General features: G+C 39.9%; 1 protein-coding gene across 2 annotated transcripts; it reads left to right on the top strand.

Moving 5' to 3' along the window:
- Window positions 1–6,254: 6,254 nt before the first annotated feature.
- Window positions 6,255–19,892, top strand: fkbp5 (FKBP prolyl isomerase 5). 2 transcript variants are annotated; one of them, XM_078794927.1, is made up of 11 exons: window positions 6,255–6,672; window positions 10,769–10,899; window positions 10,995–11,139; window positions 12,396–12,538; window positions 12,853–12,967; window positions 13,237–13,393; window positions 13,853–13,943; window positions 14,239–14,322; window positions 14,803–14,988; window positions 15,752–15,991; window positions 16,263–17,086. In XM_078794927.1, the coding sequence occupies exons 2-11, from the start codon at window positions 10,795–10,797 to the stop codon at window positions 16,305–16,307; spliced, it is 1,311 nt and encodes a 436-aa protein (XP_078651053.1). In that variant the 5' UTR covers window positions 6,255–6,672; window positions 10,769–10,794; the 3' UTR covers window positions 16,308–17,086. The 2 variants fall into 2 exon arrangements, with proteins under 2 accessions (XP_078651053.1, XP_057930230.2); XM_058074247.2 differs by lacking the exon at window positions 16,263–17,086 and adding an exon at window positions 17,102–19,892 and having other exon boundaries at window positions 6,266–6,672.
- Window positions 19,893–21,411: the final 1,519 nt, after the last annotated feature.

Raw genomic sequence — 21,411 nt, 5'->3', positions numbered from 1 at the left:
AAACTTTAAATAAGTTATATTCGTGTTATGTTTTATTGTAGTACAAATTTCTGGAGTTTTTCCCCCAATTGGTTTAAAACTATATTTTTTGTACTTTAATCAAAGTTAAATCTTGCACTCCAGTTATGATAATTCACTGTCAAGTGCTGAAAGAGAAGTATAGTCCGTAACCAGTAATTATCCAGGCAGGCTTTTTTTTTTTTTTTTTTTACAGGATTTTTTTCCTGCTCTTCCAGAGGGCAAAAGTTCAGGGATAAACAGGAGCAGGCAGGAGATTACGCCATGTACGTAACACGGGTGGCTACAACACAAAGAGCATTATGTTTCTCGGCTTATTTCCCTGTCAGTGTTTGTATAGTAGAACACACGCGCCGTCTTTTCTCCTCACTAAATGAATAAGTGTTCAATTCTTGATTGTTTGTTCTGCGTATTGCCCCGTAGCCATGCCATTCTTTGAACGAGACGTCCTTTTTTTTTTTGTCATGCATCCACTCAGGGTCGTGTTTTTCAGCGCGATTAGTACAGCACATTCTGTTCTGTTTCACTTCCTGATGACTGTGCAGGCTCTATCCCTGAATGAACTCACCCGCGTGCTTCTGGTTACACCGAGACACAAGACAGACAGATTCCCGCAACCGCCTGTCAGGTTTCTATTTTACGGCCAAACAAGACAATCCTAAAGACTTGCAGTTTAAGAAGACAAAGGCTAAAATCTTTTATTTGTTTTACTGGTTCAGGAAAAATTCTAATGTTTCCTTCAGGCAAGGGAAGCTATTTTCAAAAACACTCAACACACTATATGCATAAGAAAACATTGGCTTTTGAGGGCCACACGGTGTGTTAGTGGTTAGCATCTTGGCCTCACATTCAGAAAATAGACGGTTTGAATGTTTATTTGTGCATTGCTCGCATGTTCTCCCCTGTGCGTTCATGGGTTTTCTCCATTCACAAAACATGCGTGTAACTGGAGACTACATTGTACGTAAGTGCCGATGTGATTGACTGCTCGCTCCAAGCACAGGCGCTATAGAAAATGGATGGATGGGTTGACATTTGAGTGCAGACAAATATGATAACAAACATGATAAACATGAACAGACAGTGCAACATCATTCACAATCTTTATGTGAGACATGAACACACATATTTCTCTTTTCTGTGCATTCGAAAGATATACAAACAGCTACAAATAATGCCGGGGCACACCTATTCCGCTTAGAAAGGCTACTATTGAATCCCCTCTGACAAGATTTTATGGTTTAATAGCCTTGCTATGAGCATGTAGTAACAGGTACATTCATGATAACAAGTAATACTTACAGTATTTTGGTCATTTGAAACATAACCTACTTCCTGGGTGCATTGAGCGAGTGTGTGGTGAAGCTAGTCGTTAGCCGATATGGTGAGATGTCAATAGAGCAGCAATGTGCAATAATAATAATAATAATAATAATGTCACTGTAATTGGTTAGTATGGAGGTCACATTATGTAAATAACTTTTTGGAGTTTTTTTTCCCAGAAGGCCCATTATGTGCATTCCTAACTGGATGGGTGCAGTTTTCCATGAAATATGACAATTCCATAATACATTTTAGATTAACCTAATTATTCATTCATTTATTTTGTACTGCTTATCCTCACTAGGGTGCTGGAGCCTATCCCAGCTGTCTTTGGTACACCCTGGACTGGTGGCCAGCCAATCACAGGGCACATATAGACAAACAACCATTCACACTCACATTCATACCTATGGGCAATTTGGAGTCGCTAATTAACCTAGCATGTTTTTGGAATGTGGGAGGAAACCGGAATACCTGGAGAAAACTGCAGACTCCACACAGACATGGCGGAGAGTGGAATTGAACTCGGGTCTCCCAGCTGCGCGCTAACCACTCCTCCGCCGTGCTGCCATTAACCTAATCATTTTTCATTGTTTCATCACATCAGCAATAAATAGCAGCCGACCTTTGACCTGATCTGATTGTCTGTCTTTGTATCAGGTGGACCGTTTGGCCATAACAGATCCAGGATGTTGAGAGTGGAACACACCGCCCCACACACGCACTGCGTCAGTATAAACATTTATTCAAGCATTTCATTTCACGTCACTTCGGATGAGTTCACTGTCATCGACGTCCTCATCGGCCCAGCGAGGCGGAGAACATGCTGCCACCATGTGAACAAACAACAAGCCGGGAACGAAAAGATGACTTTTAAGATGACAGAAGTGCTTTCTTAGATCACTGTTAATCTTTCACCCAGAGTACTATTTTTGCTCTTTTGAATCACATTTTCCAATAATGCATTCGAGTGTGTGTGTGTGTGTGTGTGTGACTGTCTTTCTCCTGGCACCTCAGCAAATTACTCATCTGGGTGACAACCTCCTGGTGGACTCTCAGAATCAGATTCACTTGTGTTATGTCACCTCTGTAATTAACAGGATCACCATGTTCCTTTTCGGTTGCTGTCTGGCTGTGTGCCAACAATGTGGTCGGGCAGCATCCTCGACACCTACCAAGCCTCACAAACATTTTAGTACACAAGGCTACCTTTAAGGGAGCAAAAGTGAGCACAACTCTGTTAATTTAGCAAAAAAAAGGATGGCTTCTCAAGAGAAACGAAGTTTGGATAAACTGTACTTTAGAGAAGTCAGTGTACCGCTGGTAACATAACTGTCGGGTCTGGTTGTGTTCGGTTCATTTTCGGTACAGTAAGCGAGTACAACAAAAAACTTCTCAGCTGTTTCTTTTTCTATATCTAAAACTCCAAAAGGTACAGATTCCTTGAAATAAATTAGCCACTGCTAGCAGGCTAAGCTAACTGGCTAACTGAAGTTCAAAGTGATGGCCGAGCAACAAAAAGCTAACTGATCCGAGTCCACCAGTATCACAAACAGAGCCATAAGGGATGCTGACTGAGGAAGACTGGATATTATATATTGCCTTGATGCACGGCGGTCAAGTGGTTAGCGAGCAGGCCTCACAGCGAGGAGACCCGAGTTCAATCCCACCCTCGGCCATCTCTGTGTAGAGTTTGCATGTTCTCCCCGTGCATGCGTGGGTTTTCTCCGGGGACTCCAGTTTCCTTCCACATTCCAAAAACATGCTAGGTTAATTGGCGACTCCAAATTGTCCATAGGTATGAATGTGAGTGTGAATGGTTGTTTGTCTATATGTGCCCTGTGATTGGCTGGCCACCAGTCCAGGGTGTACCCCGCCTCTCGCCCTAGTGAGGATAAGTGGTAGAAATGAATGAATACATTGAAGAATATAGATCCAGTTCCACAATTGGAACTGGATTAGAAATGTACAATTACACAAAAACAGCCTCTCTGAGATCCATAGGAAGCAGAATTGGTAGCAGAAATGAGGAGGCTGAGTTTCTCATTGGGAGCGACCAGGATGGATAGGATCAGGAACGAGTACACCAGAGGGACATTACATGTTAGAGGCCTTGGGGATGAAGTCAGAGAGGCCAGACTGAGTGCTTCGTACATGTCCAGGGGAGAGATAGTGAATATATTGGTAGAAGGATGCTGAGATCCATGATGAGGTCAAAACCTTATGAGGAAAACAGCACACTGCGTAATGATGAAGGCACTACGGGATGATATTAAGGTACTACAAGATGACAATGCTGACTCAGAGGATAGAAACCACTAAGAACAATGCAGTTGGAAGGATTCAATGACATTTGACGTTAACGCCACGTTTCAAGGGGGCTACTCAACAAGTACTGGAATTAGGAACCTATGCATATACATTCAGTGACATTTATAGTACAACACAAAAAAACTACAGGACAGGAAGTGGAAACCTTTAGCTATCCAGATCACAAACAATGCACTGGCGTTGAATAATATGTAAAAGATACCCAAGCCTAATCCATGGGCGGAAGGAAGGAAGGCGGAAGAGAGCAAGGTGTCAAACATTCACCAGCTCCACCAGTGATGTCATCATGGGGGTGTGGAAGAGGATAACAGTAACAACCTGCGCAGATGCTCGATTCCAGACCCAAGACTGATGCGGCAGTGCCGGATAACAACGGTGCTCACATTAAATATTGACACCAATGATACAATTTGGACATGCTCGCTTCGAGGTGCTTTCGCTTGTGCTGCCAGCTACTTACATAATGTTTGTGTGTGTTTGCTGTAAGGCAACAAACAGGCTCATCCATACGAAAAAAAAACTGCCAACAACTTGAAGCGTTTGCCAGCGTTCCTTCAAACTGGATCATCAGCACTAATCGGAATTGTAATTAAGATCAAGCCGTAATTTCTAATGACCTGAAGCACAATTCTCATTTCAGCGTACCGTCTCTTTAAAGAGCATTTGCAGCAACTGCAGTTATGTCATTTCTTAGAGTACACATCACAGATCGAATTTTCTTGGAAGCTACAACCCTGACAACTGTTTGATTTTTTTTTTCTGCACAACTGAGCTGACGTGCCGTGGGTTAGGTCGCCATATGCCAACAGTGGCATGTGAGCCTCAGGTTGCTGACCACCAGTTTCACTTTCTGTGTGTGCAACAAAACCAAACATCCAAAGGGACACAATTAAGAGTGATCACTGAATTAGTTTGAACATTACTGGTATATATCAGTATTTTCTGCTGTTAAAATAAATATTATATATGTGCTTCCTATTTCCGGATAGGCGTGTTACTTTGATTAAGTTAAGAGTTAATATTTGACTGACCAAACAATCTCTTAAGGTACCAAGCCCTGCAACATAAAAAGTCACATCAAGACACATTTTCTGTCATAAAACTACTGTTACTGGAGGTTTTACTTCCTAAGTTTAAAGCTGTAAATCTTACAACAAATATGAGATGGATTACAATATTAAATGCAAATACGAGTCATAGAAATTCCCTATACTTGAACATCAAACACTGCTCACAAATGTAACACAGTGAATTGGTCTATTTTGCACTATTTTACTTTTATGTCTACATGTTGTTTTTACTTTTGCACATTTTTTTCAATCACAGCATGTATGTATCACATTCGGGTGAAGCCAAAATTATTCGCATTCACAATCATGTTAAAAATATTTGCCATGCCAGCAAAATGTTCCATGCCAAAAGTTAACTTTAAAACTCCAAATTGTGATAATATGAGGGATGTGGCATTTCTTCAAAATGTTAAAAAAATACACTGACTAGTCATTTTCTGTTAATCCAAAAGTTCCGCAGACATACAAAAACCGAAGCAATTTCTACATTTTCATTCATTCATTTTCTACCGCTTATCCTCACGAGGGTCGCAGGGTGTGCTGGAGCCTATCCCAGCTGTCTTCGGGCAAGAAGTGGGGTACACCCTGGACTGGTGGCCAGCCAATCACAGGGCACATATAGACAAACAACCAAAAACATTGCTTTTAAGAAAAGTACAATGAAAAAACTACACTATATTGCAATCTACTCTTTTAATTTCAAGACATCACATGCTCACGGCCCCGCCTCCAGCCACTGAGACAGAGACTCAATGACTGACAATAGGGCTCACTCTGTTCACGCTGTTGTTCTAATCCAGAGTGAACCCTCTTCCTGCATGTTTGGAGGCAAGAGATGAGAACAGACACATATGTGCATGGCAATATAATGAGGCCGGCAAAATTATTATAAAATTATAATTTAATTTATTATCTATTTTTTTACTTGAAATTTGTCAATGAATGATTTTGTGACTTAATTTGACTTAATTTTGTTGATCATGACTTATGGGGTGACCAAAACAAAAAGCCCTTATCAACCATTTTTACAATATACACGTTAAACGTTAAATTATTATATTTTGATACATTCAATAATTTGAAAAATATTGCAACATATGTAAACAAAAGCAAAAAAATAGCTCTCATTCACATCCTTTGCTTTTTGCCCCAAAGCCTTTCTGTGTCCAAGGACTTATTCCCCGAACTGCAAACAATATACAATATATACTAGAAATATCGCCATCGGTATCGTTACTATTTGGATCGATCCGTCCACACCGAGTAAACCGTGCCGGTTGAACCAGCGTGCTGCGGAGCAACAACGAACCGGCTCCCAGGGGCTCCTTCTCGGGCTGCAGGCAGTTTGACTTGCCGCCATGGTGTCAGGCTCGTCGGTTTGTGGTTGCACGACGGTGTCGATGATCCGAGCTGTCAGCTGACCGACCGGGGGCGGAGGACAGCCTGCTGCGGAACAGGCTGTTCCCGGCCAGCCAGCCAGCCAGTCAGCCAGCCAGCCAGGCTCGGCACAGAACGGGTTACAGGTCAGGGTGTCTATTTGGAACACAGTGTTCTCATCAGCGGCGGTGAAGCCACAGTACAGCCGGAACATTGTGTTACTTTTGTGGCCGCTTTCCAAGACCTCCCCTTCATTTCATACGAAAACCCTCCCACTGCTCCTCTCTCTCCCTCCTCTCTCTGCGTATTTTCCGCCTCTGTCCCTCCTCCAGACTCACTTCGACGTGTGTGCTCCATGTGGTCGCCTTACCGGTACCTTTGTGGTGATGAAGCCGAGTGAAGGACGCCAATCCCGGGTAAGATAAGCAGTACCGCGACACCCTCACGGAGCAACAACTCGAACCCCGGGACGTGAGCAGCGACTGGGAGCCACTCCTTTAGTTCCCCCCGGAGGATCTTTTGGGGGTTTTCTTTTCCACGAAAGCACAAACATGTGAGTGTTTGATTAATTCTCAATTGTCACTTCACTGACATGTTAATGAATTCTTCTTCTGTTCTTCTTTAATGAAGGAATTCCCAGAAAAAGGTGTAAAATTGATGTAATAGTCATATGATATAGGACGTAAAATGAGGGTGCAGGTGTAGGGGATCAAATGACTTCATGCCTGAGTCATGCTTGAATTACATTATAATAAAGAATTATTATGATCCCCCACATTCAATTAAGTCATAAAGCCTAGTAGAACATTCTGAACCAGAACAGGATGTTAAGATGGGACAGCTGAGTATTGTTATGCAAACATGTGTTTACACTGATATGACATGATTAGAATAAAGAAATTATATTATGTTGTATAGTAAAGTCAGACTTAATTCCATCATTTACTTAAATGGAAAAAATGAGACTTCATCATACATGTCAGAATTTAAAGAGTACATTTTTCTTTGTAAAATTATTGCCAATGTTATTGTTAATAATAAGAAAAGCTGCTTAGCAATGTACCATCAGTGTGTTAAAATGTCTTTATTCTAATTGCACCAAGTTTGAAGTATAATCTTAATGATTTATTGCCAAAAAGAATTACTGCTGAGGAGTCACGGGCCCTTTTGGCTAATTCAGTACCCCTTAAAAATTCTGTTAAATGTTATTGCATTCCCAGGCGGGGTATTTGAGTTCAGGTACATAGTGTTGTCTCACACCGCTTTATTTCATTGAAATACTTGTTTTCAAGTCCGCTTCCTCTATAGGCACTAGCATTTGGCTTATGCACGGAAAATGACGTAATTATTGAAGGTAATTTAACACACATTGGATTTCATTGTGATTTCACGACTATTAAATGTGATTAATAGATGTAAGATAAATTCAGTAAAATAGGTTTCACGAGAGGTTGGTTTCAGCCATCAGGCTATGCCGGTGGGGAACTGTGAATAGAAGGAACATTGTGTTCAGAAACACAAACACACATACACGCATACACGCGTGCATGCTCACACACACACACACATATGAACACGCACTGTTCAGTTCCTTTGAGGACACTGCATTGACTTACATTAATTTCATGGAGACTTTAGCACACCTATAACCATAACAATGGTTCTTTTCCGCAAAAGGCAGGCAAGTCCCTGCAGCACAGAGACTACCTGGCTTTGATGTGCGTACACTGTGTACTGTGTACTTTGAGAACATGACGACGACAAAACATGCACTTGAAGATGCCATTCCATCGATTGTTAAATGAGAATTAGATTTTAATCAAGTCTCATATCTATGCTCCTGATCATTGAGGTGTGTCTCCTGAGGAAAAATGATACATACATACTTTATTGATCTACTATTGACCTTTGGAGGACACACTTTTTCAGCCTGAGAGCTACTTATGACGTGACCGAGTCAAAATGATCAACCACCTAATAAAAATGCTAAACACATTATTTATAAATATATTGAGAATATTTTTTTTATATGTACAGTATATGCTGGTGTACCTTGCATTACTGCATCAATCTATATTGCACAATACAACACAATGCACTAAATGGAATCAGGCAGGTCGCTTTATGGAGCGAACTCGGTGTCATCGTTTTTTAAATGGCGCTCCATATTTCCCTTCTTCGGTAAAGCAATTGTAGATTGACGGATGAGGCAAACGAAAAGGAAGCCCTCTTCCCACTCCGTCTTTGGCTTTTTACTTGGTCCAGCTCTTCCACTCATTTTTATCCCCCCTTTTTACTCGCTAGCTTGCTGGAGTTTTGCAGTATTTAGAGCAGTTGTATGCGCATACGCAGTGACAGTTCACTGCACTGACAGTGCAGTACTGTTTGTACTGTTTGTCCCTTTAAAAAAAAATGTCAGCCGGACGGTGTTTTGGATGTAAGAATTGTGTATCTGTATGTTTTTGTTTTTCTGGGGAGCTAAAGACCTATGTCACAATCACTGATTACTAATCGTGCCAAAGAACTACATTACTATGAAAACAAGCAAAACAGTGTAACTTGACAATAAGTTAATTCATACCAATAACACAGATAACACAGCTGAAATGTATTTTCTTTAAATGTACTGTATATATAACTTCTTAGCATATTTGCATGGAATGGTTTAAAAAAATAAAAAAAATGTCCCTTTTGATTTTTCAGTATGTGGTGGAAAAGCTTTAACTTTATGGCATCAACATGTTCAGTTATTTTTCCATCTCATTTCTATAGTTAAAATGCGAACAAATAACAGACATTCACATTACTTTGGACCTATTTTGGAGTCCGAGGCTCTGCGTTCTGCCTGCATTTGAGTAAAAACAACATGTTCATATGCAAATGGCCGCCAAAATGGGAGCGGATTTCAGGATTGTGGATGTGTTTATTTATAAAAGTTGACCGAGAGTTTGCACAGCTTTATGAATCTGACCAAAAGAATGTGGATACACATTTCTTCATTTGAGAGTATGCACATTTGTAGTCCATCTCACACTGTCTATCTGTCCGTACGTCTATCCATGAATAATGATGCCCGTGTTTGCGTGAGAGACCAGGAAGACTATGACACGTGGATCAGACTTTTAGATGAGCTTGTCGGGTGTGGTGGAGACGGGGATCTGACCATCTCCGAGCCTGGCGATGTCATAGCATGAAAATTAGATGAGTGAATCTACTCCTTTTACAAACTTCGGGTCATACTAATGATTTTTATTATTTATTATTATCTATTATTATTTTCAAGCGACATCCTTTTGAAATAGTAATATCAAAATTGAAAACAACTGCTCAAGAGTAAGTGATCATGTTTTGCAACATGTAAGAAAAACAAAACGCAGCATTAAATTGATTAGACTTGCAAAACTGCCAACCAGTTCCACAAACAATATGATCCGTCCATGGCGGTCGTATTGTGTGCCTCTGCAGCTTATCACCGCTTTTTATCAGCACCGGCATATTTTGCTGACAGTTTCACACAGCGAACAAATCTTAAACTCACACTGCTGACAACTATAAAGAAAAGTTGCATTTTACAAAGGAAGAGTGCTATTTTAAGTCCGTGGCAGCAAGTAGGGGTGGGAATAAAACGGGATGATATTTTGCGTTTAGTGATGAATGTAGATGATTAGGAATGGTTGATGAACGACCATCCTGCATAAAAATAGGTTGTTCACCTGCTTGGTGGCAAAGGAGCTCGGAGAATGAGACAATTTTTGGAGTTTTTTTCTTTCCAAATGGAATCTTTCCGAAATCAATGGTATACATGGAAAGGAATATTCCAATCTCTTGTCTACATGCGCCGCTATAATCAACCAGAATAGTCAATGGGGCATTTGCAGTAAAACGTAAACATCAACATCACGTGATACCGACTTCCCTGAGTTTTTTTTTCTCGTTGGAATAACTTTTTTGTTCGTCCAGTCTTGTCTTGTCTTGATGTGTATACAAAGGTTACATTCTTTCCGTTTGAGCAAATAAACCGAATGCAATTGGACTATTTGGGTCCATGTATACGTGGCTAGTGTGGTAAGCAAGCAGATAGGTAGGTAGGTGATGGGGCAAACCTCCTCCTGCCCCCTGAAGAAACTGATCTCTACTGTTGTGCCATGCATTTGTACCAGGGTTGGTTGGTCTCTCCAATGTTGGGGTCATCGTTGCACGCTTCACGACACTTTACTGCACAAACAGCATTGCTGAGTTTGCTTCTCAGGACACTCCTTTGAGGAAGACAATGTGCAAATTCCGGATAGGGAGAACGTCTGGCTCAAAAGAGTTGTGAAAGAAGATGAGGCACTGACATTAAAAGAGTCTATTATATAATTTGTATGTAACCACAAAAGTCGTGTCGTAACACAAGGATCACCCGAACTGCATCTTAACATACTGGCAGAGTAGTAGCAGTGAATGATGTAACACGGAGGACAGTCATACTTTGTGTGAATTATGGAGATCTGCTATTGATATGTTTGGATTTTCCAGAACCACAAAACTCCACAAATGTAATTTATTTCATGTTTAATTTCCTTCCGTGGCAGCAAATTAGACACAGAAGGGTTTCTGGTTGATGCAACTTGTTAACACAAGGCCCTTATGTTCAATACCTATTCCAGCGTCACTGTGATGCCCACAGGCAGACATGACCACTGATCAGGATCTTTCTATGGACGGGCCCTCGGCCCCGGCTGTGTTTGCCGCAAAGGGCGCTGATGTCACGCCTAAAAAGGACCACGGAATAATCAAGGTATTCGATACTGCCATGTTTTGTTTTGAAGGTTTAAAAAAAAAAATCTGATTATCTTCAGGCTCTTTCTCAACGTTTTTGGCTTTCACTCGCAGGTTGTGAAGCGTCAGGGAGAAGATGGAGCGTGCCCGATGATAGGGGACAGAGTGACGATCCATTACACTGGAAGGCTTCTCACTGGGAAGAAGTTTGACTGTAGCAGAGATCGCAAGGAGTCTTTTTCCTTTAATGTTGGCAAGGGTAGGCCACTTTTCCATCCTTGTATTCCACTTGTATCTCAATGAAATACTGTTCAGTCGTTCCTCATAATATTGCGGTTTGATGATAGATTATAGTGCATTTTTCAAAAATTAAGTAATAAATGATCGCCGTTTTATGGGAGACTAGTTATTATTAGTTATAGTTATAACCAGTTATAACATATTGAAATACAAGTGATATGTATGATATTCTGGGGGCTGCACGGTGGTCGAGTGGTTCGTGTACAGACTTCACAGCTAGGAGACCCGGGTTCAATTCCACCCTTGGCCATCTCTGTGAGGAGTTTGCATGTTCTCCCCGTGCATGCGTGGGTTTTCTCCGGGGACTCCGGTTTCCTTCCACATTGCTATGCTAGCTTAATTGTGGGGGCTGCTGGAGCCTATCCCAGCTGTCTTTGGTCGAGAGGCGAGGTACATCCTGGACCGGTGGCCAGCCAATCACAGGGCACGCACATATAGACAAACAACCATTCACACTCACATTTATACCTATGGTCAATTTGGAGTCGCTAATTAACCTAGCATGTTTTTGGTATGTGGGAGGAAACCGGAGTACCCGGAGAAAACACACGCATGCACGGGGAGAACATGCAAACGCCACACAGAGATGGCCGAGGGTGGTATTGAACTCGGGTCTCCTAGCTGTGAGGCCTGTGTGTTAACCACTCTTCCGTGCAGCCCCTATATTGCATTATATTGTGCAATTGTTGCTGTTAGACATTTTATTTAGACATTTATTTGCATTGCCCTAGGACACAATACTCTGTGTGCCTTGAAAAATCCGTCAAAATCATTGAAAATGGCTGGTACTGAGAGGGGCTGCTTTTGAAAAACGTCTGGCACTGAATAAATTAAGTTTTGAAGAATTTTTTTTTGTCTGTACTACGTTACACTCTGTGTGTATGCTAGCAGCCCCGGTGCCACCCACCGAGACAAATAGACTGTAGGACCGACAAAATTGCTCACTCCATTCGTGCCGTTGTTCTTTGGAACAAATGCACCATGTTGCTGCAACCAATGCACAGAGTGAAACCTCTTCCTGCCTGTTTGGAGGCGTGAGGCGAGGAAAACAGCCACCCAATGCACATGGCGATATATTAGGGTGATTAATTAATGAATTAATCATCCACAAGATTTTTTATTCTGAAGGATATATCTTGTCACGTTTTAATCTTGTGTCACTCCAAGTAATGAATGTTAATGAAAACTATGAATTTGTTTATTGGCTGCAAACAGGACAGGTCCTCAAAGCCTGGGATATTGGGGTGTTATCCATGCAGAGAGGAGAAGTGTGCACTTTATTGTGTAAGCCAGAGTACGCTTACGGCTCCTCTGGAAAACCGGACAAAATTCCTCCCAACTCATCAGTGCTGTTTGAGGTAGGTATGGAATGCTGGTTTGTGGACAAAGCATCCCTTGTAGTCCATCCACCTCGATACTGTCTTTCTCTTGACTTGATATTAATATACAGTACATGCAGTGTCAGTAATACCAGCAAACAAATTCTACCTTTCTGCAATTGTTCTTTTGTGACAACTCCTACATATTTTTTGTTATGTATTAGCTTTTTCTCCACCCACACTAAACCTTCCCGTGCCCACGGCAAGGCTTTTTTTTTCTTCCCTCAAATTGTTCCTTTCACACCGCTGTTTAATGCTGACATCAATAATAATGTTCGTTTATTTGCCAACAGATCGAGCTGCTCAAGTTTGAAGGAGAGAAGCTGACAGATGATAGCGGCATTGTACGAAGGATCAAAGTCAAAGGGGACGGCTACTTGAATCCCAATGATGGTGCAATCGTTTATGGTAAGGCCCTACCCTGCCTCATTTTATGTTATTTTACTATGATGCATACATCATGCAACGTACAACCAGGAACCAGTATGACCATATTAGTGCAGTCGAAACTCCAGTCCAAACAGTACAGTTTTCCTTTAAGAGTAAGCAGTTTACTTGCTATATACTATGTACGCTATCAAAGATAGAGAGATACAGTCATAAAAGTGACATCATGTATGATGAATGTAAATATAGTCAGTATATTCAGTACCTGTGTTGTGTTTCACACCGCTCAGTACATCTGGAAGGGAGCTGTGACGGCCGATTGTTCGATCGCCGGGACGTCAGCTTTGTCGTCAGCGAATCGGAGGATAAAGGCGTTCCTCTTGGTGTGGACCGCGCCATGGACAAAATGCAGAAAGGAGAGTGCTGTATACTTTACTTGTCACCAAAGTAAGTGCAATGTTTGCATCGACTAAATGAGTCTCAATGGTGGTCCTTTTAGTTTTGACATTTTGATGATGAAATAATCACAATTATGCACTAATATGATGCTTAGTCTCTAATTATAACGACTTAAACTCCCACTTAAGTTACTGAATGTGGCTCCTTAGTCGATAAAGCCTCATAGCATGGACGTGTCTTACCTTTTTGATAATATTTCCCATCAAAAATAATGGATATTCATCATAAAACATGAATTAACTGCGCTGGTGATACTTTAACTAATGTTTTTAGAAAAATAAGTGCAATATAAAATCATTAAATAAAACAAAAATATATTTATGTCCAAAGTTACTCACTTTATGAAGATGTGTGTCGGAAGGATCGTAGTACAAATATTGTTAAACAGCGGCAAATTAGACATTTTGTTTCACAATTCTTGTTCTAAGTACATGTTTTTTCTCACAGGTATGGCTTTGGTTGCAGAGGAAAACCAGAATTTAAAGTCGGACCAGACAAAGACATTGTATACGAGGTTACACTCAAAGACTTTAAAAGGGTGAGTTTAAGCCAACTTTTGGACCAAAACACATTATAGGAAATTTTTTTTGCCCATGAACACGTGTGTTCTCTTTTCTGTGCCTGCTAAAGATATCAAACCTCGCCTTTCGCCTGAAGACAGCTGGGATAGGCTCCAGCACCCCAGCGAGAAAATGAATGAATTAATGTTATTTCTTGAATGCACAAAAAAGAGAACACCGTGTGTGTAAGGTCTTGGGCAAAATTCCACAAAAAGTGTGCTTTTCCTTTCATGAAAGACAACTGTCTGACTGTACTGTGTATGTTGTGTCAAGGCTAAAGAATCCTGGGAAATGGACTTGCACGAAAAGCTGAGTCTGGCCTCTGAAACCAAGCATAAAGGGAATCAGTATTACAAGGTAGAGTCTGCTTGTTTTCCTATCTTAATTCACTGGGAAAACTGAAAACTGAAAACAAATCAAGGTCATATTTCCACATTGAAAATGAATGGGCATTTTATACAGCGTGCCCCCCCCCCCAATGATGGAAAATCATCTTCCATTTTCAATTACCGTAACATTCTGCTTATTCTTCACGGTCACATGCCTCAGGAGGTCGACTGAAGGTTATTTCTTTGATGCTCCATCCAGCTGTAATCATTCAGCTCATTTATACATTTCAACACTCAGTCTGCTTTTTCACTTTTCATAATTCAAACAGCTAAAAATGAATGGACTAATTAAATGGCGGCCTCTATTGTTGGAAATTCATTTGACGGTTAATTCTGCTGTGCACGGTGGCATGGCTCAGGTCCTAGATTCCCCCCCCAACCTGATGCTGTTACATAAATAAGTCAACATTCATTCTACATGTCTACACATTGATTACGTGTTTTTCAGGGGGGACACTACTACCAGGCGGTGGTCCAGTACCAGCGCATGGTTTCCTGGTTGGAGATGGAGTGTGGTCGCGGCTTGGAGCAGCAGAAGTGCATTAATGACTTCCTTTTGACAGCCCACCTCAATTTAGCTTTGTGTTTCCTGCGCATTAAAGACTTCTCTCTTGTGGTGGAAAACTGCAACAAGGTGAGCTGTGAATTTTACACACTTGAAGATTTTTCAGTGCTTATGCATTTTGCCTCCACATAGTAATGGTTTAATTTCATTTGAACATGCATCAGATTACAATTGAATGCATCACATAATCAGTTCACAGTTCCACATGTCCAAAAGGAGTAGGAAGAAGCAAAGCTTATTAAATCCTACCCCTCCATCTGGTACTTTTACAATCAGTAACTGTTACATTTGTTCACTTCCTGCTTTCCTAATATAGTTTAAGTTGTTTTTTTGTTTTTGTTTCATTTTTAAAAAAAATAAATTTTTAAAAATGTAACATTTTTAACATTTTTTTTTTAATTTAAAATTTGTTCACTTCCTGGTTTCATAATATAGTTTACATTTTTTTGTCCCGCAATTTACTGTGCCAGTATGTGCTATTTATTGATGACGCGCTTGAAAATCGTCAAGACTCGTTTGCACACTATTTACGGTCTGTTTATGCATAAATTGTGCATATTAGCACAAACTGACCATTCTCTCACGCAACTTTACACCAAGTACGGTTTACGTCTAGTAGTACGCTCCCCCACAACTGTGAAGCAGTCGTGGCATTACAGCAGCCATCAACCCTAGCTTCATTAACTCCAGAGAAGAAGCTAATTAAGAAAGGCAAGAAAATCACAAAGAATTCCCTTCCATATTGCTCCAAGAGTACACAGAAATGATGCGTGCCACACATTTTTAACAACTGCAAATGACTAATGTACTGACCCTGTGTCGTGTACCCAAGGCGATCGAGATGGACGCTTGCAACGAGAAGGCTCTGTATCGTCGTGGCGAGGCACGTCTGCTCCGGAACGAGTTCAGCCTGGCCTTGGCGGACTTTCAACAAGTGCTGCAGGTCAACGCCGCCAATCGAGCTGCTCGCTCCCAGATGTCCATCTGCCAGAGCAAGATGAAGGAATATCACGAGCTGGACAAGAGGACCTACGCTAACATGTTCCAGAAGTTTGCAGAGCGGGATGCCAAGGTCTGTGAATGCCTCCCTTGCATTACTACATGAAATAATTGTAGCAATAGTTACTTGTGGGATCATTTACACCTACAGAGATCCAATACAAAAGCTGGAGCACAAGTTTTAAATTCATACTGTATATATAGATATATACAGTATACTCTAAATATATGTGTTTATCGATATATAGGATAAATATGTGGTCATAATGAGTATATACTGTATATATATATATATATACCTTATACCATATTTTCCGCACTATAAATCACACTTTTTTTCATAGGTTGGCTGTTCCTGTGACTTATACTCCAGAGCGACTTATAAATGAAAAAACTGTTATGTTACATAAACACTGGACACCTTTTCTGTTCATGTTTATTTTTTGTGTAGCTGAATAACCATTGTTAGCATATCTTACACATATTGAGCCTGTTCTCTATTCTTTTATTAATGATAGAGCTCGCCTTCCAATAGAATGTAATGTTTGTTTTGGTCAAGTAGTTTGTAAAATAAATTACCCGCAAAAAATGCGACTTACATATGTTTTTTTCTACCCAATTATGCATTTTTGGCCTTGTGTTACTTAGACTCCGGAGCAACTTATAGTCCAGAAAATACGGTATATAGAATTAAAATATTTTAAAATGTGTGGCTATAATACAAGTTACTAGGTAACAAGCATCCTATTCTATACACTTTGCAATACAGGGGATCATAAAATTAAAAAAATCTATACAAAAATGTGTACTGTGTAGAAAAGGAGAGTCATGTTTGGGTCCCACAAGGCGCATTGTGAATGTTGTTGATTTTCTCACAAATTTCATTCATTTTCCAAAGTAGGAATATTAGAAAATGTGTGATTTTAGTGTGATACAAAGCTGTCATGTTATTGTGTATAAATGCTGGGAGGTAAACATGAGTCACTGAACAAGAGCGCTTTTCTTTGGGCCTACACTGACCTCTAGTGGTCACTTGCTGAACATGTAGGTGTTCTAACAAGGGGAGTTAACGCCTATGAAAGCTATTACCCTTATTGTCATTTGTAATGGACTCATCCTACAAATAAAGATTTCAAGGAACATTTTTTTCAGCTTCATGACAAATTTGTGCTTTTGCAAGCAGATCGGGAGGACGAAAAGGCGGCGTGACGACGGTGTGAGGAGCAGCATCAACGGTGAACTTGGCATTAAACGTCGACGGAGTCAGGACCGCCTGGCATACCAGTGACATCTGTGTAGAAACCCAAGAAAAAACTCCGTCAGACTTGAAGCAGAGGCACACGCATATACTTCAAAATACTCCAATATAGTGTGTACAATGTACACGTCTCCAATCACAAGGACTGCATCAGAACACACCGCTGAGTGGCTCGAGGACCCCCCCCCCCCCCCCCCCCCAACTGCCTCAACAGTGAATGGTCACATCCAAATACATTACTGTCTATTGGGAGTTCAACCTCGTGTACAATTATTTCCTTGTATGATAAGATGTCTAATTTATGTGTGCAAGATGATTTTTTTTTTTTTAATCAATAGCCCCCCCGGACCCTGACCTCAAAGGATGTGCCTCATAGAATGTCCCAAAATGAGAAAACAGAAATGGGGAGTAAGCACAAAAATAAATAACACATCAACAGTTATTTTGTAGGTTGAAATCAATATGAGATTTTAAGGGGTTGACTTTAGGGAACTGTCCATGGGAAGCTCAGTGGAGGAATGTTGGAACTAACAACAGAAATGAACAAGAATGCATGTTAGGGTCTCATATTATCTTGTTTTTCAACAATTTCAAATCAGCCTCAGAGGTTCCAGATTAGTGTGGAGCCTCGATGCCGGAATTTAAATACATCTACTTTCAAAACAGTGCATTCAAGTTCAAATACTATGTGGTGTCTTTGAACCCCTCATGGCTCATAACTTGTTTTTGTACTGTTCCCTGTTTCAAACGAATGAGCACAATTCCCATGCATTCCTGTTAATTCCTGTAAAAATCCTTCCGATTTTGGTAATTCCCAAAAATTTTCAACACTATACGGCACCTAAAGAAGCATTTGATTATTTTTATTTCTTACAAAATCTAAGGATTAATTTAATCTTGGCCCAAAAAGCGAGGCAAAGGAAGAATACTTCCACAGGAATACATACTGTACACACAATATACAGTATATACTTCATACAGTTCAACCAAAAATGAGTCCTAATGTGGACACATTTTGAGTTTGTGAGGTTTTAATTTGTTGAATGTGTATCTTTTTTGCTGGACATGACAAAATAGGCTCTAAGATGCCGTTTTCTTAAAGGAAAAGTGCACCTTTGGGGGAATTTTGCCCACCATCCACGTTCCTTACGTGATACACGAACACACAGCTTTCTCTTTTCTGTAAAAAAAGAGGCAGCTAATGCATGTAATGGGACACACCTATTCAGTGTGTCTCATTATGTGTATTAATTAAGGATTGGGTATGATGGGCATGATGATTTGGAGTGCATGAGAAAGCGGGAAGGAAAGCCTAGCACTCTTTGACCACATGTACAACAAAGCAGCAACAGAACCAATGTTGTAATAGCGGGAAAGAGCAAACAGCTTAGTCAGCATTCAAGTGCAACACTTACTGGCTGGCTGACTAGCGTGACTGACATTTTAAATGGCATAAAGACTGAAATGTGGTTTCATGACAAATATTCAGCATGGCTATTTGTCATTTCCAGCTAAGCGACACCCATCCAGCATATAAAAAGGAACTTGAACTCAGCATCGGCCCACAGTATGGCTCACTCTGGGCTTAACTGTACTTTTGTGGGGCATTGATGTTCTCCAGAGATGTTCTTGGTAAAAGATGATAACTTTGAGGCGAAGTGGAAGTGGTGGCAGCTTTAACAACCAAACACAGTTTTTAGACTTTCAGTCAGTTTGTCATTGTTATGTATTTTAATAAAACAGGGTACAGAAAGGCGCTTGTTGGCTGGTATGGTATGGCTTAAAAAAAACAACACTGCAATTGGGATCATTTAAAAAAGTCCAATGGCGCCTTTTTTTTTCAAACCATGAATGTTAATGGATGATGCACTCGATCTGGATGATCTTTTGACTAAAATGTCTGGAAAAACTCCATATAATAATCTTGAGATGTTTTCTAAACATTGGTATATTCATAATTTAAGAAAACAAAACAATGTCAGCTGTCTTAAATACGTTGTGTATCGGTGTGTGAGTGCTAATAGTGTTCATTTTCATTTTTAAATGTGTTGCTATGCTGTAGTTGTTGAGCATGAATTAGTTTTTCTAACATAAATGATTATTTGGAGTCACATTTAGATTTACCCCGGTCAAGCTTAACATATAGCAACAATAAAAAAAAAGCTTCTCACAATTTGCTCTGTATGGAAACTACGGGTTATGTCCTATAACAATGTTTACACACTACAAACAACACACATCATTATGTCATCGTCAACATGGAAGTCATGACTTACCTATAAAAACCCTCTTTTTCTCTACGATTTGCCCTTTTTATGGGCGCACTGCCGTTATTATTGTCTCATATTCTCCTCATACTGTATTTTAACTTTCTACGGTCGCGCCGAAGTTGCACAGACAGCTTCCGGCCGGCTCAGCAACACTTCCGCAACATTAACGGAACACTTCCTGTAGATGGTAAAGTCCGGCCTTCCAAATAAAAGCATGCCAGTAAAATAATGACCAGAATTTTCCGTTTCCGGTAAATGTCCCTGATTTTCAAATGCAAATGTTGACAAGAATGATTAATGCAAAACAAAAAACAAAAAAAGAAGAAAAAAGAAAACAGTCACAAAGCATGTTCCAGTCATGTGTGTTATATACTGTATAGTGTTTTATATGTATTATTTTGCACTTCAAAAAGAATAAATAAACATGTTGTTTGCTTTTAATGAAATATGTCCTTCTTTTAGTGTTGCATTATTGACACACTAGGATACATAGCATGTATAGTTCTACTTTAAATACTCTAAAAACTGCTAAGGAGATGGGCTGATAATTGGAAGACAATAACTGGAGAGAGAAATTTGAAAACCCATTAAGCATATAAACAACATTTAAAAATCTTTTTATAATGATCGGGAGTGTGTGGGAACGTAATCAAGAAAATGTTCTTTATGGTTATAGTTGTCCCTCAAAATATCGCATTTTCATTTATCGCTCCCTCACTTTATCATGTTGTCAGAAATTAATTAAGAGATGATGGCTGTTTTTTGGCAGACTTATTAGTCATAACTTAAAATACAAGCAATATTCTGGTTACATTACATTACTTTAACATTGCAAGAGGTCTTGAAGTCAGCCATGACATGTACCACATGATGGAGTGAAATAAAAGTCATCCTCCGATTATGTGTGGAAGTGGTAATTTTTAAAAAGACTAATATCAAAATTAAATGGCTGCCAATATACTGTTAGACAACACAGTAGTAATTCAAAATATAGGAGACTCTTAAAGGACATTGATGAATAACAATGAGTAAAAACAAAAACACACTTCCTTTCCAGCCCTTTTATTTATTTAGGTTTTATATCACAGCACTGTTGTGTTATACAAAGATCACGCGTGTCAATTAAATGCAAAAATTATACAAAAACTCCACAAATCAGTTGAATCTTTATAAAAACACTGTGTAACAATAAAACTACGTCAAAGAGAAAAATCCATTTAATGGTTACAAATATATCCTCTCTGACTCTTGGCATCCAAAAGTTTGCACCATGAAATGTCGCTATGTTTTCCATTCATCACGTCTTCCACGTTAGGTGAATGATTGTCAGGGTCATGGGGATGTTGACTGTAGAAATGCCTCGACTTAGTAATGACTCTATTAAAAAAGGTTGCATATCTAAATATTACCTCCTGCAAGGCAATGATCTCTCCTGTCATTTTTTTCAAACTAATTCAAACATTTCTCAGTGAAAAATGTCTTAGATTTCACCTAAAAAATACATTGATATGATGATTTGCAGGAAGTTTTTATCTATGAAGATTTACTGTACATTTGGTGATTTAACAGCCTTGGTGTCGGTCTGGACTCCACGGAGTGCTGATGTATTTACCTCGTCAAGGAACTCATGTGTTTGGTTGTGTTTCTTAGCAGGACTTTGATTTTGTCACTTAACATAAAATAATATGTTTTCCCCAATATTGTTTTTTTTTGTGGACTATTGGATCACTTAAGGGAGGGGTTTTTAAAGTGTGGCAAAGACTGGGGCCTCCTAGGTTCTTTGTCATGTCAAACAAACTCAACAGGCGCTTATATTTTTGTAATGGGCAACGTGTGTCTTTTGTGCTTTTTGCTGGTGTCAGTTTTGGACAAAATGTCTTTTTTCGGACGTGACACTTGCGGGGGTCACATGTGTGCACCGTATTTTCGGATATTTCGTACGTGCTCCATAAGTGTTGAGTAAGT

The sequence above is a fragment of the Doryrhamphus excisus genome, linkage group LG11 (assembly GCF_037039965.1).
Source record: "Doryrhamphus excisus strain RoL-2023G ecotype Guam linkage group LG11, RoL_Dexc_Guam_v1.1, whole genome shotgun sequence".
Taxonomy (NCBI): Eukaryota; Metazoa; Chordata; class Actinopteri; order Syngnathiformes; family Syngnathidae; genus Doryrhamphus; species Doryrhamphus excisus.
Note: the sequence above shows the minus strand (reverse complement) of the source record. Positions and strands in the feature narration are given on the sequence as shown.